The sequence below is a fragment of the Aspergillus welwitschiae genome, assembly GCF_003344945.1.
Source record: "Aspergillus welwitschiae strain CBS 139.54b unplaced genomic scaffold BDQ94scaffold_57, whole genome shotgun sequence".
NCBI classification, from domain to species: Eukaryota; Fungi; Ascomycota; class Eurotiomycetes; order Eurotiales; family Aspergillaceae; genus Aspergillus; species Aspergillus welwitschiae.
The window spans coordinates 73,771-96,685 of NW_020798751.1; the positions used below are offsets into that span (position 1 = coordinate 73,771).

A 22,915-nucleotide genomic window follows, 5' to 3' on the forward strand; every position below is an offset into this window, starting at 1 on the left:
GATTGAAGAAGTGACAGCCCGATGATGCTCTAGCATTCAGCCAGGAAAGATGGAGCGGAAATAGCAATTACGGAGACTATATTAGGTTCAGCCATGCAGGTGGGGGCCGCATTTTCATCTTTTCTTCGAGGGTCCAGGTGCCCTGTTACATCGTACGGTTGGCAACTACTTTGCCTAGTGCTTATTGGGGGGACCAAATCTATGCCGTGGCCGACCAAGATTGATCCGCGGGTCAAGGATGCCGTCGGCTGGTTCCAGTCACACCTCGGACCTTATTCAGTGTCAGCCAAACTAATATGCTTAGCCCCCATACTAGTAGTTTAGAACGTAATCTCCGCCTCTAGCTAATTATTTTGTTGTGGTCGTTACCGGATATGCCCCGGTGTACTAAGAGGCAGGCATGGAAAAGACAGCCTGTCATGTGACCGACACCGCCGCACGGCCCGCACCCCGTACTTTTCCACTTCCTCGCCGATTGTATGTGTCATTTTTCTGTTCTCAGTATCTCCCAGTCCAACGCTTCCTCTACACCTTCACCCCTAACGCAATGGCTCTCACAGACGCCATAATGTTCCTGCATCCACGTATAATAAAAAGATGCATGTTTCCAGGTTGAATGATGGTTTGGCGTTGATGGAGGGTCTTCCTAGATAATATTTATATGTATATTGCTCCGGTGATATTGGTGGCATGGCAAGTACCTCATTGTAGCATTGTAGCATTGTAGCATTGTAGCATTGTAGCATTGTAGCATTGTAGCATTGTAGCATTGTAGCATTGTAGCATTGTAGCATTGTAAGCTTTGCACATATGACTTGATCTGAATGTGAGTCCATTTTGAGCACAATATGCATATAATGTATATTTTCACGTCTCCTAACAGGCCGGAACCGCAAATTTCTATCCTAGAACTGGTAGAGTAGCCTTGCTAGTTGCAAGACAATCATTAATAAGGAGGATATTCTATTTTCTATACCTGCCTGTGTGATTCGGCTTGAGGTTGATATAGATTGTAGTGAAAACTACTTTCTTTCAAAAAGGAAGGGAAGGAAGGAAGAAAGGAACAGAAAAAGTGAACTAAAAGGCAATAATTACCTGATTCGTAAATGAGGCTAACTCAGAAAAGACCCTGCACACCAGATGAGAGATAATAAACGCCGGGTAATAACCCTCACTTCCGTGCCAGCATTATACATTTATAAATATTCCAACATAAATAACCGCTCCATAGTGCTGAGACAATACTATAATCCTTTCTATGTATATCGTCTAGCTGACGCTATATGAGAAGAGTAGATCTCTTTCTAGAGCCGCAAGTTTTTCAGACACATGCTTGAGGACTATAGTCGTTTTTTGGCGTGTTTAATAGTTGAAGATATTATAAGGGATGCATGCCACAGCTTATGCTGGTTCGATGCTCGAAGCAAAGCTTCCCGGATTGATTGAGATACTCCGTGCGCATCGTTGAATACCTGATTCAAGGCCATGAGTGCCTCTTGATGGAAAGCAAGCTCTTGTCGTAGACCCCCGATTTCATGGTGTAGGTCGGGTACCGTTGGGGGAGAATCAAGCTTTGACTGCTTTATATTGATTGCTAACCGTTGAAAGTTAGCGTTCTCCCACCATTCTGCAGCGTCACATGATCGAGCGCAGTTGGCTCTGTATTGTTCATTGTGGGCTAGGTGAGAAAGAGATGGAGATGGTCTTCTCTGGGTAGGTACACTTCAGCTTCAAGTACTTGAACACAATTCTGTCGGTGGCTATGCGGCCGGTCCGCTAAGTTTCTTAGTTATTAACAACGGGTAAGTAACTGCGTTTAAACTTGACCCTTCCGATGGATGTCGAGTCGCGGTAGCGAACTGGACCATTAGTATCCATACTCAAATACAGAAATATAGGTCGCAGAGCACTCATAAGATTTCTGGAGGAGTTGTTCATCATTTTGTACTATAACACATATGATACATCATGGCGCCTTATGAATGCTCTCGCTCGTCATATTAAAATAGATGGTTTGTTTTCAGACGTATCATTATAACGCTTCATATATAGTACTATGGAAGTAACTATACATTCTGGATAAATCGTTAGATTATACCCATATGCCTAAAATACACCTGCACGACCAATTACTCCTCTGGAAGTTCGTTCCGGTCCCTCAACTTCTCCTCCGCCTTCTGACGGCCAGAGTCCGTCACATTCGGATTGTGACGTGCGCTTCGATTTCACAGAAGTTAGTATTGCTTAGATTGAAAGACCAGAGTGGGAAATGTTCCATACGCCTTTAATCCGCCCATAAAACGACTAGGATCTTTTCCACGTTCGGTCTGATCGTATAGTTCATCGCGAGGCTGGTCTCCTCCAAGCTGTTCCAGCATTGCCTGAGCGTTCTGTTTGGCTTCATCAGAGGTGTGGGGATTGCTCAGAGTGCTGTTTTTATGGCATAAGTACCCGACTGAAGAACAAAAGGGTTCGTGAAACTGACGCTTTGTAGCCGCGCATGGCGTTTAGTCTCTCCTCAGTAGACATTGAGAAAGATGGTTGGCGTAGATTATGAGTGCATCAGAATCAGGACATGTTGTCAACGTTGGGTCAGCCTGTTATATAACAATCGATGTAGGCATGCGCGACACTTACGTCAGTGTGGATGATTGGATGCATCATAGAAGAACTTAGTTAATATTCGATGATCTAATTTGAGTGTAACCAGAGAGACAAGCACTGGTCATTACTAATGACTTTCTCACGGACAAAGACCACCTTCCGAAGGCCAAACCCTTACCCAAGAATAGACGTCGTAAGTAACTTGAAAGTCACGCTCCGTAACGAACTGAGCCAATGCTTATATCTGTTGATGAAAGGCTATTGTGGCGGACGATGGCCGATTATTGATGGGTGGCCGAACAGCGAGCATTTCCCGTTCGGGATGCGATAAGGTCACTTGCGCAAGGATGACGTAGAGACTGAAACTCTGGAACTCTCTGATGTCACTAAGGATCATATAATGTACCGAGATTATATTGGAGAGGATCAAGTTTTCATACCTGACTACGAGTTATATTCAGGTGCATTATTACTGTATAATTTGTTTCCTGTTGTCCACAATCTGAGCATGAGTGGGGAAGACAAACCTTGCTTTTTTGTCCCTCTTGAAGCGGACACAACATACTACGAGCCATAGTATCTTTCTTATACATCCTTCTGCACAAGAACCGTTGCTCCTGGACCATTTTTCATCTAAAATAAGCGAGGAAGAAACTACGGGTAGCGGAGTAGGTCAAGTTCTCTGATGAGTTTGTAGCAGAGCATAACGGGGAGACTACTGAATATTCGAATGAATTCCCCAGCTCTCTATTGAAATCCCTCGCGATGTCAGATCTATTATTGTCGACTCCTAAAGAATGTGGAACCCGGTAGTTTTGCCTATCGCAATCACCCATCTTCTGCATCTCTTCTCTCGGCCAATGTGGAAGAACTTTATTATGATCCACAGTGGCCACGGGCCCCAAGTCATATCACCTGTGCCTTGGACCGTTCCCAGATGAACAGGTTCTTTTGTTCTTAGGACCCCGTTCTGAGACACCCCAGCTATGGCCAGCCGCCTCTAGGCGGTGCTGGGGACTAGTACTTGCCAGAGTATATCCACTCGTCATGACGCGATTCTTACAGTGATGATGACGATGATGATGATGATGATTCATACGCTGGCCCCTCGCCGAAAGTTGGATCCCAGGTCAGATGATACGATGTGATATCCGATTATGATGTGTACCTTGCATGGATCTGACAGGCTACCAGAGGTAGCCTGATCAGGATATGCGGTGAGACCAGACAAGGCAACACTATAGCTATAAATAGCTCTACTTACCCCCATCGATAGTGAATATATCATCACACTTGTACCTCAGTTCAGGTTTCTAACTGACGGCGAGGGGCAAGCGTATGAAATCATCATCATCATCATCAGTGCGACTTTGCCTGAGACGTCATGGCCGGTCCGCCTGGAAAGAAGCAGCTCCGTCGATACATGAGGCTTAGTTTCCACGCAGATACCAACGTCATGTCGAAAGAGACACGAGAGACTTGGGACGAGCATCGAGCCTTATCGCGGGGCTCCTGTCCCAGTTTTGGGACGTCAAGATCGCATACCAGATGGAATTGCAGAAGTTCAGTGGTCTTTCTGTGGGCGCAGCAAGCCTTACCGGACAGCGTTCTACGTTGTAGAAGATGTTGAATATGATCTTCTCATCGGAAGACCTTCGATGCGGCAGCAGGAGCTGTACCGAGTGGATTCCCCCATTGCGACGAGGATTCATGAATCGTATCGATGTCAGTAGGCTCAACTAGTGGAGGAAGGGCGGACGGACTTGGAGCAACCCCTTTTTGTTCCACACATCAAACCAACATGTCCCTCTATACGCTGGAATCGCCCCCACAAACTTCCTAATGGTAGCTTAGGTCTAATTGTGCCTTACAGGTAGCCGCACTCTGAATATCTGGCATGTTCAACATCCATAAACTTGTCAGCTGGATATCGGCGTAAAGATACTCTCCCTATGTTGATTGAATCGAAAAATAGGGGATTGCCACTGTACGCCACAGTTGGTAATGCGGCGGGCGGTGTCGGCTTGGCGAACTGTTTCGCTTTTCTCGTACATATCATTTGCGGACAAGACACGGTCGGCTAGTCGAGAGAGATCTCGGCCAGTAACGTGAAGGAGGGAAACATTCACTGTGAGGCGTGGCATATAATGGCTGTGATGGACAAGTGGTGAGAACTTGACAAGACTGTCTATGTAGCCTTGAGAAGACGGATGCACATGTCAGTGTGCAAAGAGACGGAAATCAGCTACCTTACTCGCACAGGGGACCTCTAGTTAAATGGCCAAAGTAGTGGTGTCCTAGTGAGGAGGGTTCCACCCTTCTTCACTATCCCACTTATACTGAGAACCTGCGGTTATTTAACAGAAGTGAAGCTGCTCTAGCTGAAATACTGGTGATGCATGCTTAAGGAGCAAACCTGGAGATACCTGGGGTGAGAGATTTTGGCCGGGACCTTAATATCTGGAAGATACTTCTTAAGAGTTAAGTAGACTGAAAACCAGGACAGTGGCCTGAACAAGCAGGTCTGTCAAAGCTGCTTTACGCCAGCTGTTGGGGTGATGCGGATCTAATCGAACATCTACGAAAGCAGCACCACGTTAATTTTATCAGAAGGCCTGGACGCCCGGGAATCATGGACGACCATGGGCATATCTGGTATTGCTTCGAATGTGAACGGTCTACAAGCGATCATAGGAGTTTCAACTCTGACAGAGCCATGCTGAACCATCTTAAAAATAGCCATCAAGATCTTACAGCTTCAGTCTGTGAGCATTGGCCCGAAATGCTTCGGATAACATTGTGCACAGTTTGCTTCACACAAAGGCTCGGATTGACTGACAGAATCCGTCGCGGGTTAAAGGATGATGTTGACGATGATGAAATTCATAGGCTAACACTCTTGCCGTGAGTAGGACCTCAGTTTTTTGATACCAGCTCATTTGGTCCAGAGGACAAAGGTGATAGCGGCGAGGTTTCGTATAGTGACCCGTCATGGCTGTTCCTTAGGCCCCGTTTTCGAATCGAAGTTGAGGCCGTCTTAGGCATATTACTCTCTCTCTCTCTCTCTCTCTCTCTGTGTGTGTGTGTGTGTGTGTGTGTGTGTGTATTTGTATTCATACTCTGACCCCTCGCAATTTAAAGCGATATGCAGGATCTCCCTATCTACCTATCTCTATATATTCCTTATATTCATTAAACCACTACTTTCCTGACGAACTTAGAGCCTCATCAAGGCCTATGTTAGCCTAGTTGCCTAGTATTCTGTTCTGCAGCCCCCCAGGGCGCACAACCAAAAAACCTCTGCGACGCTTCTGCAAAGTCCAGTACAGCCCCGAGGGTGCTGTGGTCTTGTTCAGCGACTTGTGCCTTACCTTCCTTACCTTTTTGCCCTCCTAGCATGCTTGAAATGCTGCTAAACGCAGGTCCAATCTTCCTCCGTAGTTGTTGTCGCCGGTCGCTGAGTTTCGGGCAGTCCACCAGTACGTGGACTACCGTCTCTCGCACTCCGCAGACACATTTATCGTCGTCTCGGAACCCATGTTGTTTCTCGTACGTCGCTAACCACGCGTGACCCGTCCGTAGTTGTGTGAGTAGGTATGCTCGGTTCCGTGGGAGCGGTCCGTACAGTCTTTGGGTACGGATTGCCGGCAGGGCTTTGTCGATCTGGCGGAGGTGCCCTCCCTTTGTAGACTTGGCCCACTCTTCCTTCCACTCGTTTAGAACTCTCTTCCGGATGAAGCCCTTTTCCCGCGAGAGAAGGGGCTGGAAGGGGTTACATACAGTAATACATATTACAATATGATCTTGGAAACCGTATGTAGAAAAGTACCAACTTATTATAAACGATATTGTATCTTAATCCAAATACATCCAGGCATGTAAAATTCCGCGTTCCGACTACGCAGATGGTTCCCGTTTCTTGTTAGCATTGGAGCCACACAACTAGGTCGAATGACGATGCTCGACCTGGTCTTCCGCCACCGTGACATTACACAATGACTCCTGTCTGTTGGGCACCGACGTTATCGAACGGGCTGGCTTCAGTCCCTTGGTAATCCATCATAGTCTGTAGCCATGGGGGGTACTGTCGACTCGATGTTTCGAACATGGATGAGTGCAGATCGTTGTTGATGCAAGCTGCGGCGGTGGAAGTCCGTCATGGGCAATGCTGTGGAAACAGGCGTCAATGGATCCCAGGGAGGCGGTAGCATTGGATACTCAGCCAGGAGCGCCAAGCTTCCTTCCTCAACATGCTGCATGCGAGGAAGTCTTAGGAAGCTCGGTGGCGCAGTTTTTAAAATAGAAGGGAGCCCGAGTGCATCAAAAGAGGGACCTGGAGGGTACAGCTCTTGTGAGTGGTCTCTTCAAAAGGGCATGACGCCGCTTCTGCTCGGATGCTGAGGCTGTTCACCCTCGTATCCAAAGGGCCACCCTGCCGTCTGCGATGCAGGAATAGACGGGTACGAGAAACCGTCGGTCTCCGGCCCGGTCAGATACCCGGATTGAGACCAGGTCCAACCCCAGAAAGATGCGGGCAATGTCTCCCACGAGCTTGGTTCCATAGCCCACGGCATTAAGTACCATGGATCTGCCGTAGGATTCCCAGTCGAGGTGTCTGCAGGCATACACGAGTCCGGGAGTGCGATTGCGCTAGATGGGGGTTACCCAGCCTGCATTGTCGCCAATGTCGGATGGGAGAGTGCTGTTCCCATTATTTCTATTCTCATACCATTCCCCATGAGCAGTAACATCTTCAGGGCACGTAGTGGATGAGCCAGGCTTAGCACCACTATCTCCCGGGACTGGGACATCCACACGGCGAGCCATGTCAGATGCGCTTCCACGAGCGTCATACATTTTTATCCCACCAGTAGCTTGGCTCAGATAAGTCATTCGATTCTGTGACGATTTCGTACGAGTTCCTGTAGGTGTTGTGCTCAAGCTCCCTCGATCGGGACTTGGACGAGAAATGCATACCCTCCTCTTATTTGGCATATTTCGCAGGGCCAGGTGCGAGAACACTAGGAGCCGATAACGTTAGCCAGAAGCGTTATCTACCGACTTTCGGAGTTTGCAGACCTTGGATGTGCCGTGGGTCATGTGGTGAGGCTGTTCGACGTAGATCTCGTGGTCTATGTACCCGTACAGGAATGCCGTCTTGACATCCATTTGTTCAATCTCGAGATCTAACGCCGCCGCGATTGCGAATAGGGCTTTGTAGCTCATTGGCTTGACCACGGAGGCAAACTTTTGGTCATAGTCGACCCCTCTTCTTGTGTGAAGCCTCTTACGACCCATCGGCTCTTGTGGCGGATGACTTCACCGTGCGGTCCCCGTTTGAGTTTGAATACCCATTTTCCACTGAGGATCCGTCGATCTTTCGGGGGATCAACAAGCTCCCACGTCTTGTTTTGGTGGAGCGAGTTCACTTCTTCACGCATGGCGCTTTCCCATTCGAGCCAGTTTGCGTCGTTCTTTGCTTGGTGCAGCGTCTTTAGCTCAAACGGTTCTGTCTCCTTTGCAGCCACAGTTAAGAATGTTGGGATGACATGTTCTTCAGGTATATTCATTAACGCAAGCTCTTCGTCGCTGTCACTAAACATATCTCGTGTGACTTGCGGAGCGCGCATTTTCAGTTCAGGATGATGTGCTAGTGCTCCTGGTCGCACCGTATGAATTGGATGGTCATGCTGGAGTTCTGGATAGAGTTGCCATTCTCCTAGGTCGTGACCTGGTTGAGCGTCGCCTTGTTGCTGGTCGCCGCCGGTTGGTGAATCATTCCTCTGGACGATGTCTTGTGGATCATCTGCGAATGGTCCAAAGGTATCGTCACTCCTTGTGGGCGACAAGGTCCTATCTCCCTGTACAGCAACGGGTGGCTGCGAGTCTTCGTCACTCGACTGGGGTGGCACTCGCGAGTTATCGTAGCTCGATCGAGGCCGAAGGTGCGAGATATCTTTCCTCGACTTAGGTAGGGCCCGCTCCGGGGGTGCCATCGATAATTAGCGCCCAGAGGCGGGCACGGATGCTTGCCGTATGCCTACCGACGGTTGGTTTATTAGTCACACCGTCTCGCTCCCCCCTGCGGCAGCAGCCGTTACCGCAGGTAAGCCGTCTCGTCTGGCCACCACATCTTATCTGGTCTGTGTGGAAGGAGCTTTAAGGACTTCATGAAATTCAGCATTTGGGGTCCCGACGATTCGTCCGTCTTCCAGCAGGATACGGTAGTTGATATTCCCCTCATAGCCTAGTAAAATGCATGGCCTTGTTTTTGGCCCTGTGAGTTTCTTCCTCAGTCTGGGGGGAATCAAGTACTCCCCTTTGGATCCAATTACTCGGAGTCGTGATAGGTCCGGCTTGTCGCCGTACCACGCTTGATATGGAGTCATGTTCAGTTTGGATGAGGGCGACCGGTTGGACAGGAAGGCTGCGGTTCGCGCAATCTCGGGCCAGAATTTCGTAACTCCGCATGCGCGAGCGTTGGGCCAACCCGATCGTAGATCGTCTTGTGCGCTCGTTCCGCGACTCCGTTCTGCTGGTGTTGGTCAACCCCCGTGACTTCGGCTTGGATGGCCCGTGAGAAGAGGGTGAATTCCATTTCTTCTCCCACTTGTTCCGGGATCCGGTCGAGTCGGATTCGTCTGCATTTTCGCTCGGGCCGCTCGTTGTGGCTGAGGAAGAAACGCAGCGACTCGACAACGTATTCCTGTCGTCGTGGTATCGCAGTATTCTCGATCCAGCCTGTGAAGTCGTCAACAATCGTGAGCCAGTAGCGACTGCCGTCCAGGCCCTCATCAAATGGCCCTGCGACGTCAATATGGAGGAGTTCCATTGCATATTCCCCTCTTCTGCGTTGTCCTGAGCGGCTGTGGGGCTTTTCAATCATTCGTCCCTGGAGGCATGGGTTGCATGGCTGACGTGGTTCTATATCCCGGATGCCGTGGGCCTGCTTCTTTAGCCGTTGTAGGTTCCCGTCGCTCAGGTGAGCCAGTCGGTTATGCCACAGAGTCATTTGCGGACTGACATGGTAGGCAGGAAAGGTAAGATTCGTCCAGAGGTCGAGTGCGTACACTCCATGATACTGGCTGGCTGTGTATAGGTTCTTTCCGTTTGAATTGTTGCGGATACTAGCCCCTTGGCTTGAGAATCCAACTTTGGCTCCTTGTTTGAGAAGCTGGAGCACCGATATCAGGTTTGCGTGCGCAGACGGGACGTAGAGGACGTTGTCGAGCACCAGCCACTTCCTGCGGCCGCGCACATTGCACAGGAAGTTTACTGTTCCCACGCCTGAGGGAGCCGTGGAGGCATCGACGCTCCTCAGTGGGGGTACTAGTACTTGTCCATTTGTATAAACCTCGAGATGCTATTGCAGACGTGCTGAGCACATCCGCTGTCGACGATCCACGCATCACGGATCGGCAGGGTTTTGGTAGCATTCATGGAGGGGATGTGATCAAGCAGGGCGAGGTTCCCTTCCACATCCCTTCCGAATGCTTGATTGACATCTTCTTTGGACACGTGAGTCGCTATGAAGGTGGGCTTCTTTGGATTCTTTGGGCCAGCCACATCGTCATCTTCATCATCAGTGGAGGCCCGTCGCTTCAATAGCTTGCGGGCGCCTGTATGTGAGCTGCCTGGTTTTTCTTTGTGGCCCCGTTCGTCTTTTGTCTGACCCTTCCGTTTGGTGTTCTTGCGGAAGCATTCAAAGTCCGCGTGATAGGGTTTCCGACAGAAGGAGCAGTATGGGACGTTATCGATCTCGATTCGACATGTTGTCCCGCCCAGTGACGGTATGAGTTTCTTGCCGCCGGGCCCGCGGATGAGAGCGAGGGCAGGCAGCGTGTGCCCGTCGACGGGTTGTTTGCCCAACTGTCCCTTCCGATGTTCTTCCTCAATGGCCTTGTTCTCGATATAGTCGAACGTGGGTGCCGCTTTCGTAACGGCACCGTTGGCGCCCCTTTCATTGACAAGATCCATTTGTCGAAAGATGTGGTCACGAAAGCTCTCGTACTCGGGGCCCAGTGCGTGCAAGAAGAAGAATGTTCGCTCAATCTCGGAGGTAACACAGTCGGGGTCCAGGAGGAGCCTTTCAGCATGATATTTCCGGATCTCAGCGCCTAACGCTTGGGCGCTCCCACACTTTTCTCTCGTGAGGGACATATACCGTCGCTGGAGGTTCACGTATGTGCCGGTGCCTTCCGGTTTGAAATGGTTTTTGACAGCCTTGATGAGCAGCTGGACCTGTGAGATCTCAGAGGCGTTGATCCTCTGGGCCGCATTGTGGGTCAGTTTCGCTGTGACCATCGCCGAGTAGAACTTCTGGCGATGGGTCCATTGTCGCGCCTCGTCCTCCTCCATTGGTGGGGCCACTCCATCGTCGGCAACGGGAGAGATTCGAATAAACTCGTTGACCTTCTTGTTCCATTGGAACCAGTCACCGGCATTATCAAGGGTTGGGATATTGTTGTAGAATGCGCTTAATCCAAAATGCTCAAATCTCGTAGTGTCCGTCATGATGTAGATAGATGCTCCTCGGGACTAAAGAACTCTGAACTGGATCCGTCGTTGATTCAGTCAGAGGTGACCGAGGAATCACGGTCTGAGGAGTTAAGAGAACGCGCTTCTAGCCCAAAGAGCTCTAGACTTGACGCTGGGCTGGGCAGACTCGAGATGACGGACGGGCTGCGGTCCGACAAGCTTGGAGTAGGGGTGTGTGATGGAGGAGCGTACTCGCTATCTGGTAAATCTGTTAACTCGCTTGGCCTAAGATGACGGCTGTACGACTCGAAAAAGTGAGGGAAACGGACACGATCAACCGTATATCGCGGTTTCCGTTTCCGGGAAGTTGTAGGTCGGTTCGGCCGAAGGTTATAGCGATTTGTGTTACTATTGTCGATTGCCGCTGGTTCGTCACCAGTGGTAGAGCAGGATGCGGATAAGGTCGAAGTCGAGATGTTGCTTCTCGACTGGGAGGGTGGACGAGCGTTACGTTGAAGATGGCTTTGTCCCTTGTTAGAGTGAGCGTTTGTAGCTAGCGCCGCCACCCTTGATGCTAAGCGGATACGATCTTCAGCAGATAAGCGCCAGTAAGCTCCTAAGAGGGCACTTGGTGAGCGTGATGGGAAATATGACTCCTGGATTTGCTTGAACGACCAGCGATGCTGGTGTCGGAGGTGCGAAAGCAGGCTTAACTTCTTGTCGGTCCAAGATTGCCTGTTTTGCTGTTTGGCTTTTCTCCCTGAGGGCCCACGCGGTAATTGCGAGAAGTTAGCGCTAGATCTCGCGCTGGAGGGTGCCATGGCTTCGTTTGACAAATCACAGGCCGTATCACTGTGACATGCTGTGACGATGCCTGTGATAGTGTGATATCGGCGGCGTGATAGTGATGGAGACAGGGATGACTGGTATTATATCTCCGCGGATGTTGGCTGGGGAAGTTCATCCGCCTCGTTCTCCCAAGAGGGTGAAAGAGATTTCGCACTCTCGTCTTTCAACATTCAATTGAACAGAAAATTGGATTGTTCTGTTAACAAAACAGAGTATAGTTCAACGGAGGAAACTTAGCTCTAGGTAGCATTTTTGATAGCCTCGATGAGCAACCCGGGCTCATAACCTGTTGAAGTAAGGTAAGGTTGATTCTTATGTTGGTTGGCTTCTTGAGAGCTATATCTTTACATGGCGGGATGCCTCGTATATATATCCACTTCCGATCCCTGCTGCAAGGTTCAGCCACCGTGATACTCAACATTTCTACATACAGTATTTCGCCAATTTGAAGTCAATTCGCTAAGAATTGGTTCAGCACATGGGGCCTCAGTTGCCGGACGCAATGGTCGAAGACGGGCCGTTCCCGCATGGTCACCAATGTACGGACCGGGAAAGAGAGTCAAGACCTAGATAAACCCAACCTGAAATTGCGTTTCTTAGGTGCATTTCGGATCATTGTGAATGTCTCCTGTTTTCATACACGCGGGAATCAATATTAATCAAAATGGGCGAGGAGGAGCCTTGTGTTTATGTTTATTAGTTGGCATATGCTTTGTGTAACCTTAAAATTCGCGTTTAAGTTGCCGTGCAACAGGCGGGGCTGCCCTTGCCGAACTACAGCTCATTTGTGCGACACCCCTTGCAAGTCTAACTTGCCACCAGAAACGCCACCAAATGTACAAGGCATAATTTGCCGGCCCATGACAGCAGATGCAGAAACCCGCCATCTGTAGTAAGTGTCAGCCTGCGTATATGGCAACCCAAAATATAAGGTTCCTGCCAGCAGACAGGACTGCAAGCGGTTAGTGACTTGCAACTCAAAGCGCTCAATAAGCCGTCTAATGACACGAACTGCCTTTTTTGACTCCAGAGCGATCGTCATTGCGCGTGACACATTCTACATAAACAGTACTCATCATTATACATCTGTCTAGTGAAGAAGCAGTAACTTCCTTCTATACTGATGTGACTTACGGGAGGAAAGTTGTCAAGGAAAGATCTCTAACGGTCTACGCTACATATGTCGGTGCTGCGTATCGGCAATCTCTCTTCAAAGCGTCAAACAAAGGGTTGAGGAATAGTTTTAGGCATCATCTGCCACCAAAATCCAGTTGGGAGCAGTGTCAATAAAGGATCCGACGTACTACACATAGTTTTAGGGCAAGGAGAATGCTATGAAATATGTAGAGGGCGCCACAGATACAGATACAAGAAATCAATATTTCTGTATATTTTACTAACCATCCAATTCCGTTGCCCAAGATAGACAGGGAAATTACCGGCTTGGCCATCCGGCCAGCGAAGATCGGGTGGCTGTCTGTCTATTTGCTGAGGTGGTTGCCTTGCCCCTAAGAAGCACCGGATTAATCCAAATTCGGATATCAAGGCATACTGCGAGACGACTCGGATTAAGGTCTAGGCCAGAGGTAATATAATTGGACATCCTTAACTTTACCTGGCAGTTGCCAGTAACGACCATAATGTACTTTTGGTCCGGCGAAATCGATCTGCGCAATCAGGACGGGATGGCGTAAAGTTACTGTTATGCATGCGACGAGGCTTGCAGATTTTGCTAAGTCCCATGACGCTTATCTCAGATACTATAAGTGGCTATTTGCTCTCATGCAGGCTGTTTGAAGCGCAGGATCTTATTAATCCATAATGCCGTCATAGTTCAATCATGATAGATAGGCGGAACATGCACAAGGCATGATTTTTGAATTCTGCATTAGAATATTCGGCTTCCCTACCGTCGCCCGCGGACAAACAGTGACCAAGCCTCTTCAAGAACCTCGAATTGTACAGCGAGTTTTCTCAGCCGACAGCTCCAGAACATCTACGGAATGGGTTATCAATATGCAGCGTGACACCGCTGCAGGTGCTGGCATTCGTACGTCTGCCCTCATTGGCCAGTAGAAGTTGCCGCCGCGAAGTAACATGCGGCGGACGCGCAAGGGACTCGCACAGTTCTGGCTGTAGCAGCTGGCAGCGGTACGGCAGCCCCGCCGTAGTAGCATCCGCCAATGTACCTCCCCTTACCAAACCATGCCTGCTGGCGTACTCCTGGTAGGATACTGTAATCCCTTCCCTGCGCTTTCTGTGTGGTCACTGCTGTCTCAGTGGGGATACTATTGCCTACTCCAATACATTACACTACTTTGGCGGGCATATGTTGATCGTATCTCAGGGCGGTCTTTTGCAATCCGCTCTGTCCAAACTTGTTAGTCTACATTTGATGTACTGTATACTAGTTTTATACTGTTGTCTGAAATTAGATTGGCACTCGTGAAGGCAGCGGATTACAATAGTTAGCCGATGTATAGGTGATAACTCCAGTTACCTCCTAGCAGTCCGCATCCACCCGTACACCCACGATCCGGTCAACTAGGTTGCACGCGGTCCAGGCCAAAACGAACCTAGAACATGCTGGCGGGGTGATTTAAAAGTGCATTCTTCGTGTAATTTTTTCTAATTCGTCTCTCTCCCCTTACATTTTAACACAAGGGGAAGGGGGAAAGTGGGGGTGGGCGGGGAGGGTTCGGAGAACTTCAGCTTAAACACAAGCGCCTATTAATAGCGTGATCACACTGTAGTGACAACTACAATTAACAAAAGACAGCAGAAATGGCGAAATGTAATGAACTGAGAGTATACAACGTCAGCGGATGAGGCCTCTGGCCAGAAAAGGTCTGTAAATAAGTCATACAAAAACATTCGCTGATGTAGAGTTGCCAAAACCCCGGCGGTGTATATCGCTGGCATACGGGATCATACCGCTGCCACTGTTGCACTGGTTGTACGTAGTATTGCTGATCACACTGAATGGCAACCGGTGATGACCAGAATAGGCTGCATCACAAGCTGGGCTGGATCTTGCACGGGCACCGGCGTTATGTACAGGCTATAGTGAACACGAGACTTAAAGTTGGCCATGAAGTATGAGGGTATGAGATCTGCTGGAGAAATACTGTTCGTTGGCGTCTCCGGCTTGCTCCGGAAACAACTCATCGGAAATCACCTGTTTAGAGGGCAGCGGGATTACGACGTTTCGGGGATGCAAACGATGTTGGTGTTTGGTCAGTGTTTCCTTGCGGCGAAATCTTCATGTGGTTAGAAAGCCAGCAGTACCGCAACCGGACTGCTTTCTTACATGTTCTTGCATGTTGAATTCTGACAGATAAAGGGTCGTCCTCCTGTGCGGATCCTCCGATGACGGGCAAGACTTGATGGTTGTAGCGGTTAACACTGGAGAGGGTTAGGAAAGAGAAGATACTGCGTGCGTCAGAAAAGGCCTTATGGCATCCTCCATATTCACGAACGTGAGGTATCTGTCCTGTATGCGTCCGCAAATGTACACTCAATGTACTCCGCTGGAGACAACTTTTACTGCAACCTTTGACGGTGCATTGGTATGGTCGCTCGTTGGTGTGTATCCGAGAATGCCTGCACAGGTCTGTTTTGCGAGTGAAAACATGCTAGCGTTAGGGTGGGGGGTAGTCGACTCTCAAGTCAGGTGATTGGAATGAACACAGCAAAGGACATGAGAAAGACTTTACCTTGTCACAATCATCCCAAGTGCAGTGGAAACCACGTTCACCACCAATTTTCATGGTTGAGAGGATGAGGACGCCAAATTAAGAGCTGTTGGAGAGATGGGTCCCCACTCAGGACAACGGGGAGTGACTCGACTAGTGGAAAAGAAAAAAAAAAAAAAGAAAAGAAAAGGGGGGGATCGAGTTGGGAGTGAGGAGAGGGAGGGGAGGGGAGGGAGGGGGTGAAGAACAGGGAAAGAGATCGGCGCAAGCATGAGGAAACAGGGACTTCACTTGAAATCATAATCAGGAGATAAGGGAAGTACTACAGTGCCATGACAAACGTCTGAATCCGCCCGACTTGGAAAGGCTAATGAGCAAGAATAACACTCAATATAAGTGCGGATACCGGCAGTAATGCTGGGCCGCTGGGACGGCTTCGTCCCCTAGCCATCCTTTCGTGCACTTCCCCATATAATAATACTACTATTTCCGTCAACACAATCACGCGGTACAGAACTGGTCCGGACCGTCCGGATCTCGGTGGATTCTCTGTTTGGGACCACCACCTCGGGGCATCAGTGTGATAATCGAACCGAACGCCATCGCCCTAAAGAGAGTTCCTGAGCGGCAGGCATATTGCTGGCCTCCGTATTTATATTGGTTACAAAGCTTGATCACCGTTGCTGATTGGAGGGTATAGTATGGCCGAAGTAGTGATCCTTGTGGGAGGCCTATGTCAATTTGAAACGTGTCCGGTTTAGTGTCGCCCATCCGTAGGGTTGTCGCTCCGTCGCTGGGGGAGCCCCCGATCGATCCTGTTGAATATGAGTCCAAATGCCTTCTTTTGACATTCTAGAGCAAGTCATTCGTGCGGAGAACGGTCGCATGCGCGCCTGATACGTCTATAAAGAGGCTAGCCATATGTGGTAGATTCCAAAGATGTAAGGCGTGCTCTGTCCTGATTACGTTCCGTCCGTCCGAATGTTGGGTCGGCAGTCGGCCGTGTATTCTCACTGCGTGGCTAAATCGCTTCACGGTACCCGGCTTCATAACCTTTCCCAGGTTCTAGGAGTGCTACTGGTCGGCATGATTTTGTTTGTCCGTAAGCACTCTCGGAGGGTCTTCGAAGCGTAACCGTAAAGGATTGACGGAGGCGTTGGGGGGCAATATCGCAGTCCGATGCTTGCATTCAAGAGGCATTGGAGGGGTTCTGCGAGGTGCTGAGAGACACAACGTAGTGGACGAGTAGCATATTTGCCCGCTGCTACCTGCCCAGGTATGCGCTTTATGACGCCTCAAGAACCCTGATAAGCGTAGTCAGCAGCTATTCTCACGGAGCTGGGTTATGCGTAGCCCGATATCTTGTAGATCAACTTCCATGGGCGGAGGGGAGAAGCTCTGTCGGAACAGCTCCAACTTTCTTGCTGCGTCTCTCTCCGTCTGGCCGTCCGGTCGCTGACGGGGTGATATAATCGTGGAATGTGGCCTTTTGTTCCGAACCCATCTTCCTAGTCGCCAGAGACCATCCGCTGATTATGTGGCCTCGTCTATCCGCGTTCTATGGCAATCCCTTAGCGTGTCCCTGATAAGCCGTGATCTAGGGTTGCGCGTCCCGCCTCATGCTTCTTATGCTTCCGGCGCCCTCTTCTCTAATATATCCATCGAAGGCGACCGCGCCGACTGCTGTGCCTCATTGCACTCCCTTGTCCATCCCGGTACCAATCGCGAGCTGGGCCGCGATACTGGGGTCGATTTCTGTACAGCTGTCATGATCGGCGAGACAATCCCTTGTGTGGCCCTATCTATTGCTTCTTTGGTCGGTAGAGCTGTCAACATCAGTATGTATTCGGATAAGGTACGGTAAAGCTTCCCCTTGCCTGTCCGTCTCCAGCTCAAATCACCTGGAATGTTTTTGGTGAAAACGGAAGGTCGAATACCGTTTCTAGCGAGACATTATCTAAATCACCAGTCTCGAATTGTCCGTGTGCGGCATCTGATGAGGCCGTCTTCGAGACTTGTCGTGACCACAGCTATGACTCTTGTTGCATCTCCGTATCCCAAGCCTCCCAAGTAATTATACTTGTTGGGTACAGGGGACCTGTTAATGTTATTCAATGACACGGATGATCGCCTTCGCTCCAGAATCTGGGGTCCTGTGCTCGAATTACGGTCCAGAAAGAATTGGTTATGATCAAAACCTCGCAGGACGATCTCTTCGACGTCTCGTCTTTTCGTCCAATTATTATCCTTCCCAGAAATGGAGGCGCTTTTGTTCGGTCTGATAGCCACAACAGGCTGTATATATTGTAGATGATGCAAGGCTCTTCTATCTCGCCCCACTGAAGCTCCAAAGTGTGGTATCATAACAAATGGTACGCAAAGGTCGCCTGGTGTATCTTCGTCACCGGGGCTGGAACCTTCATGATGGTTGGAGGCGCGTATGGCTCCGTGATAAGTATCATTATAGCTACAATGACACCGGTGGCTCAGCGGCTTGGACTTGTGTTAATAGATTAGGTCTGCATCTTATCGATTGCATATATCATCAATTGGAGCGAGTTGGAAGAACCAACCAATGACCGGAACCTGTACTTCCTATAGTTCGGGTAGCACTATAGAAATACTCCCTGTTTCCGCCTTAGGCCTTCGTTATGATAGATCACTGGGGAATATGCGTTCCTGTGCGCTCCCCATGGTTCATGCCACCTTGTCTCAACGGCCTTGATCCATTGGACCGTCTGGTTACGATGCACCTGTGGAGTCACAGTGATCGCCTGCATCACTGCCGGCGTGATTCCTATCTTCGGAAGTATCATTTTCGCCGGCACCTTCTAGGCACCCTGATATGTCTTCAGTATATGGCGGGCATGTGGCTGTATAGCAACCGGAGCAGTGTACAATGCACAAGTCTAAGCGCTGAGTGGTGATGGTCGACTGGTGCGTCATTGCCATTGCGGCAGGGACCTTGCTCATAGTTGAGAGCACGTATCGTTGAGTTGCGTTACAGACTATCGCTAACCACAAGGAGTCGGGGGGCTTCGACGACCTGGCCGTGTGCGGACAAATCGTAAGCATACTATAATACGCATGCTTAATATGCAACTGCTGTGTAATAAAGTCTTCTTGTTACTCTCAAGATACCCTACTTTTCTTTCGGCTTGTTCCATAGCAGTGACTCACACACGGTCGTGCAATCCGAATAGACAACATCGTCTGCCCACCGCAAGGAATAGCTAGCGACGTGACACAGTATGGTCTACAGATGGAAAAACCTACTTGGGAGCTAGGTGACAACGGAATGATACTCCCAGTAGTCCTTTTCCGATAGCTTGAAATGTGACCATTCGCGTCTGAATGCCAGGAAGACGGGCCTTTGCAGAATCATTGAAGGCTGGAGCCGCTGAAATATCTTATCAACGACCCTATGGATGAGCTGTGGGCTGCAACGAGGTCACCCTCCTAGGGAGGGGTAACCTCCTTTGAAAGGTGCACAGTAGCATGGCGGTTATAGTTGACGGAGAGTAGATACATTTGCATGCCTTAATGTTCAGGCGATCTTGGTATCAGAATTTCCTGAACCCGTTGTCTTTGGCTTTTGTCGTCCGAAAAGAATTCAGACTTAGTGAGCTATTTGCCATAGCGACTCGTAACGTCTTCTTGAACGGAAGTAACCGTTTAAGTAGCCAGAACCGTCTTACCGCATAGGGGAGCTCATGTGGGAAGGTTATATGGTCTTAGTAGCATTGGTCGTGAGACAAACCAAATGGTTCTAGATACTTCCGCGCATCTTCCGGTACCTTCAGCAAATATGAGTTGAGCCTAGAACACCCACGGTCTCTGCGGGATCTCATCGCAAAATTGGGCGAGGAACGACAGAAGCATAATAACCAAGGTTTTTGGATTCTTAAGGGTACGGCACATCGAGATATGCGACTGGAGACGGAGTTCCCTTCAGCCTATTGCGACGGAGGCAAACACTGCTGCTGGAAGATATGCAAAGGTCAATTCAGGGAAAGAAAAGGGATGTGACCGTGGTCTTATTCAATTTCTCAGCTTTACTGCAGAGGATCGGTGAAATAACGGAACAGTTTGTAGAATCGGCCTACCGGGCATTACCAGCACCTTCCTTATCTGTGGTGAGCTCTGTTTCGTATATGCTCAACGCCTTGTGACCATTTCGATTATTTTTTGTTGGCAAACTCGTAAGTTAAGCTGCTGCATCTACCCCTAATGAAAGTTGGCCATCATAAGTACGAAATAATCTATATCATACGTAACTACATCTCATGGTCATATCTATTGTCTCGCTGCAACGCCTTTTACTTGTGCACGGATTGGAGGGCTGCCTCGACCTCGAAGATAATTACGTCAGTATAGCAGCGGATATTATATCTTAGCATAGTAACAAGACCCTAGGCGAATGCTGTGCCAAGGCCGAGGACCCTACTGTCACGGCTTTAGGATACTCTGTCAATACGGGATGGCTATAGGTCAACTGGCATTCCAGAAGCATAAGAGAGCTCTGCATAGACATAGATCGCGTCTCCATGATATCTGTAATGGCTCCGGGGCTATAGACCTACGTAGCTTCACTTTCGCATTATATTTGTCTCCCCACCTATGTTACCTCTTTTTACGTCGGTTGTAAGAACGAGGATTAACCAAATCACTTAGCAGTAGCAGGAGCCGAGAAAAGATTAGAAAAATCTCCAGTAAAGTACGAATTTACTGTTCTGCTGATAATAGATAATCCTTGCGAGGCCTATGTGAGAAGCTTGGTCTCTAATTCGATGACAGACAACTGTTTTCCTCTGGCGAAAATTCAGAATTTGATTACAACAAGCCACCTATTTTAAAGAAATGTATCCACTCGAGGACCTGTTGAAATTTCTGCCTACCCCGACAGCCCTTCCTACATGCCACACACGGACATAAGGCCTTGGAATGCTCCATCGCATATCCCCATAGTGGAGTGTCAATACTAATTAGCTCTTTCCGCCCTGGTTTGCCGGCACGTGATGTCAGATAGCTGGCAGCACTATGCTGGTATTCAGTCCTTCCTTTTCAAAGACCCATGCTTGTCGGACAGTCGCGGCGGTCACCTTTGAAATGGCTCGGAGAGCGACCCCGGACTACCAAAGGATGCGAAAGTCGCCTGGCAACCCGGATCCACTGGCTCTCACTCTCCTGAACGAAGCTGGAGATCTCAGCATAGAGTTCAATGACTAGGTTATAGTACTGCTGCTGGGCTCGCCGCTTCCCGTTGTTCGCCGTCGCCTTCTGGAACTGGATCCGCTCAAACGTGTGCCGGTTCGGGGGCTGCGAAGGCTGGGCTAGTCCCGGATACGCCTCGTAATCCAAGGATATCTCAGCAGACTGATAGGCTGTTGAAAACCGATGTCGAATGCTGTTTGATGACGCTTCATGGCCGAGAACCAAGGGCGTAGGCTGAAAAGGCTGCAATATGACCTTTCCCGGCTTTTTGCACGACTGCTTGTCCCGTTTTGGGCTTGTTGAATTAAGTCTCGAATCTCTTCAACCTGTTGACTCACAGTGGCGCAGATTGGCATGGAAAACCTTATAATGCGTTCTGTCCACTGATCTGACAATTTCACGTATAGAGGAGCGCTTGACCAAGGTTGCAAAGTAAACGAACACGAAATTGACAAGTAGTTGCGTCTATAGCACGTCCAATTACCATCAACCTGGAACAAACCATTATGTATTTCGGCCAGTATCTCAGGCTTGATGAATTGAGTCCCGGAAACAACAGGTAGAAGCAACATAGTGTCGTAGAACGGAGGGAAGTCAGCAACTGGCTGTGACAACTGCCGCTGAATCTGTTCTCGGAACATGTTCTCTGATCCGCAGTACACTGGCTTAATTTGCTCGATAGAGTTCTTCAGAGCTCTAGCTGCTGTTGTGAAGGAAGCCGTTCTTGTAATCTCCCTCTGATCTGATAAGGGTGTTAGATATAGATGTTGATGGAGAGTTTAGGCTTCCGGTACCCACCAAATCTTTCGGTGGTTAAAGCACTGCCAGGGACGACTATTTCCTGGGACTGCAGACTGAGTGACATACTGGCGGACGGTTGGCCGTACATGTCACTGAGTCTCCTTATTGATTGGCACATGCGACAGTCGATTAACAGTAGATACAAACTCACAGTGAGGACACCAGATGGGATGCGTTCGACACCCCATCATACGGCATTTCTGGTAAGAACGTCCTGAGTGAGTTCGATGTGGGAAACCATGTTTCTGCAGGTTACCCCATTATGGTACACGAAGGGAGAATGTTAGCCAATATGGCATAATGGAGAGGGGAGTAAGGATGGGATATGAACCAGAGCATGTGTCATTAGGGCTCATGGGCATGGATTTAGTATACATTGGAACACTAGAAGGACGGGCCCGGTTCAGTAAAATGCATCTGCTGGACCGTTGCCAAAATCAATGGTCGCTAATGACTGTATAAGGAAATTTGAAGATATAGAAGCGCTTGGATCTGACGACCGTGCCACATCGGACTAATATATGAAACAGCGACAAGCTGTGGTGCCTGTAGTTGCAGGGACATGCTGAAGGCTTGGTAAGGCAGTCAGGGAGCAGCATGTAGACGCAGGCAACCAGCAGTTTGATTTAGGCAATCAAGCACGGTGACTAGTGGCTGCAAGCGGCCCAAATGTAGCAGTTCGAATTGAGAGGAAAGTTACTATAACTTCTGCACTACAGGCTGTTGTGCGTTGTATCGCAGGCCGTTGGTAGCCGATCTTGAGACTGGCTGCGCCAGAGGGTGGCCAATAGCACCGCCCCGTCGGGCAATTTCCTCCTCAGTCATGGGGAAGCCCGTAGAGCTCGAAGATTGCCCGTGATATTCCTGTATACTCTCCGTCGGTGGTTTTCGAGCCACCCAGTGGCAAGGTGCTTCGCAGACCGTTGTTAATGGAAGGCGCAATTAGAATACAGTGCCAGGGTTTGAACGGCAGCAAATACATCCAGAAATTCTGGAGAGAAACAAACCAGGGAAACTTGATACAAGTGTGTTAGTAATGATGGACGGAAGAACAGAAAGGTATAAATCAGCCCGTATGAATCAGAAACCACTCGATGTGAACCGTGAATACAGTATTCTCCTGAGCCATCACAATAAAGCAGGATCGGTACGCCTGGTGTGGTGTAAACGAGCACAGAGCTCAAGATGCGGGAAGGAAGGGGGAAGCCTGTCTCCGGATGTAGATAACCTATCCGAAGCAACCACAACTGTGCGACGAGTGCGAGCCGCTACTG

At 49.3% G+C, this 22,915-nt stretch overlaps 8 protein-coding genes across 8 annotated transcripts; 1 reads left to right on the forward strand and 7 right to left on the reverse strand.

Moving 5' to 3' along the window:
* Positions 1-2,012: 2,012 nt before the first annotated feature.
* On the reverse strand, positions 2,013-2,854 carry BDQ94DRAFT_153737 (Con-6 family protein). Its single transcript, XM_026768181.1, has 3 exons — positions 2,486-2,854; positions 2,281-2,430; positions 2,013-2,217 (listed from the first exon to the last, which is right to left on the reverse strand). The coding sequence occupies exons 1-3, from the start codon at positions 2,527-2,529 to the stop codon at positions 2,130-2,132; spliced, it is 282 nt and encodes a 93-aa protein (XP_026620571.1). The 5' UTR covers positions 2,530-2,854; the 3' UTR covers positions 2,013-2,129.
* Positions 2,855-3,902: 1,048 nt separating this feature from the next.
* Positions 3,903-4,337, forward strand: BDQ94DRAFT_184506 (uncharacterized protein; the record flags this gene model as incomplete). Its single annotated transcript, XM_026774661.1, has 2 exons — positions 3,903-4,062; positions 4,094-4,337. Exons 1-2 carry the CDS (start codon positions 3,989-3,991, stop codon positions 4,335-4,337), a joined length of 318 nt encoding a protein of 105 aa, XP_026620572.1. The 5' UTR covers positions 3,903-3,988.
* An 11-nt stretch (positions 4,338-4,348) lies between these two features.
* Positions 4,349-4,751, reverse strand: BDQ94DRAFT_153742 (uncharacterized protein; the record flags this gene model as incomplete). The annotated part of the gene is made up of 1 exon (XM_026768182.1): positions 4,349-4,751. One exon carries the CDS (start codon positions 4,746-4,748, stop codon positions 4,524-4,526), a length of 225 nt encoding a protein of 74 aa, XP_026620573.1. The 3' UTR covers positions 4,349-4,523.
* Positions 4,752-7,129: 2,378 nt separating this feature from the next.
* Positions 7,130-7,631, reverse strand: BDQ94DRAFT_112479 (uncharacterized protein). Its single transcript, XM_026763593.1, has one exon. It carries the CDS (start codon positions 7,597-7,599, stop codon positions 7,255-7,257), a length of 345 nt encoding a protein of 114 aa, XP_026620574.1. The 5' UTR covers positions 7,600-7,631; the 3' UTR covers positions 7,130-7,254.
* A 2,143-nt stretch (positions 7,632-9,774) lies between these two features.
* On the reverse strand, positions 9,775-11,245 carry BDQ94DRAFT_112484 (uncharacterized protein). The gene has a single exon (XM_026763594.1). The coding sequence runs from the start codon at positions 11,116-11,118 to the stop codon at positions 9,934-9,936; it is 1,185 nt and encodes a 394-aa protein (XP_026620575.1). The 5' UTR covers positions 11,119-11,245; the 3' UTR covers positions 9,775-9,933.
* Positions 11,175-11,903, reverse strand: BDQ94DRAFT_175549 (uncharacterized protein; the record flags this gene model as incomplete). The annotated part of the gene is made up of 1 exon (XM_026772521.1): positions 11,175-11,903. One exon carries the CDS (start codon positions 11,901-11,903, stop codon positions 11,175-11,177), a length of 729 nt encoding a protein of 242 aa, XP_026620576.1.
* A 2,846-nt stretch (positions 11,904-14,749) lies between these two features.
* Positions 14,750-15,701, reverse strand: BDQ94DRAFT_163535 (C2H2-type zinc finger protein; the record flags this gene model as incomplete). The annotated part of the gene is made up of 7 exons (XM_026769761.1): positions 14,750-14,780; positions 14,830-14,909; positions 14,950-14,992; positions 15,060-15,191; positions 15,242-15,284; positions 15,365-15,566; positions 15,648-15,701. 7 exons carry the CDS (start codon positions 15,699-15,701, stop codon positions 14,750-14,752), a joined length of 585 nt encoding a protein of 194 aa, XP_026620577.1.
* A 4,989-nt stretch (positions 15,702-20,690) lies between these two features.
* BDQ94DRAFT_175550 (uncharacterized protein) lies at positions 20,691-21,705 on the reverse strand (the record flags this gene model as incomplete). The annotated part of the gene is made up of 3 exons (XM_026772522.1): positions 20,691-21,116; positions 21,179-21,582; positions 21,639-21,705. 3 exons carry the CDS (start codon positions 21,703-21,705, stop codon positions 20,691-20,693), a joined length of 897 nt encoding a protein of 298 aa, XP_026620578.1.
* Between the last annotated feature and the right edge of the window lie 1,210 nt (positions 21,706-22,915).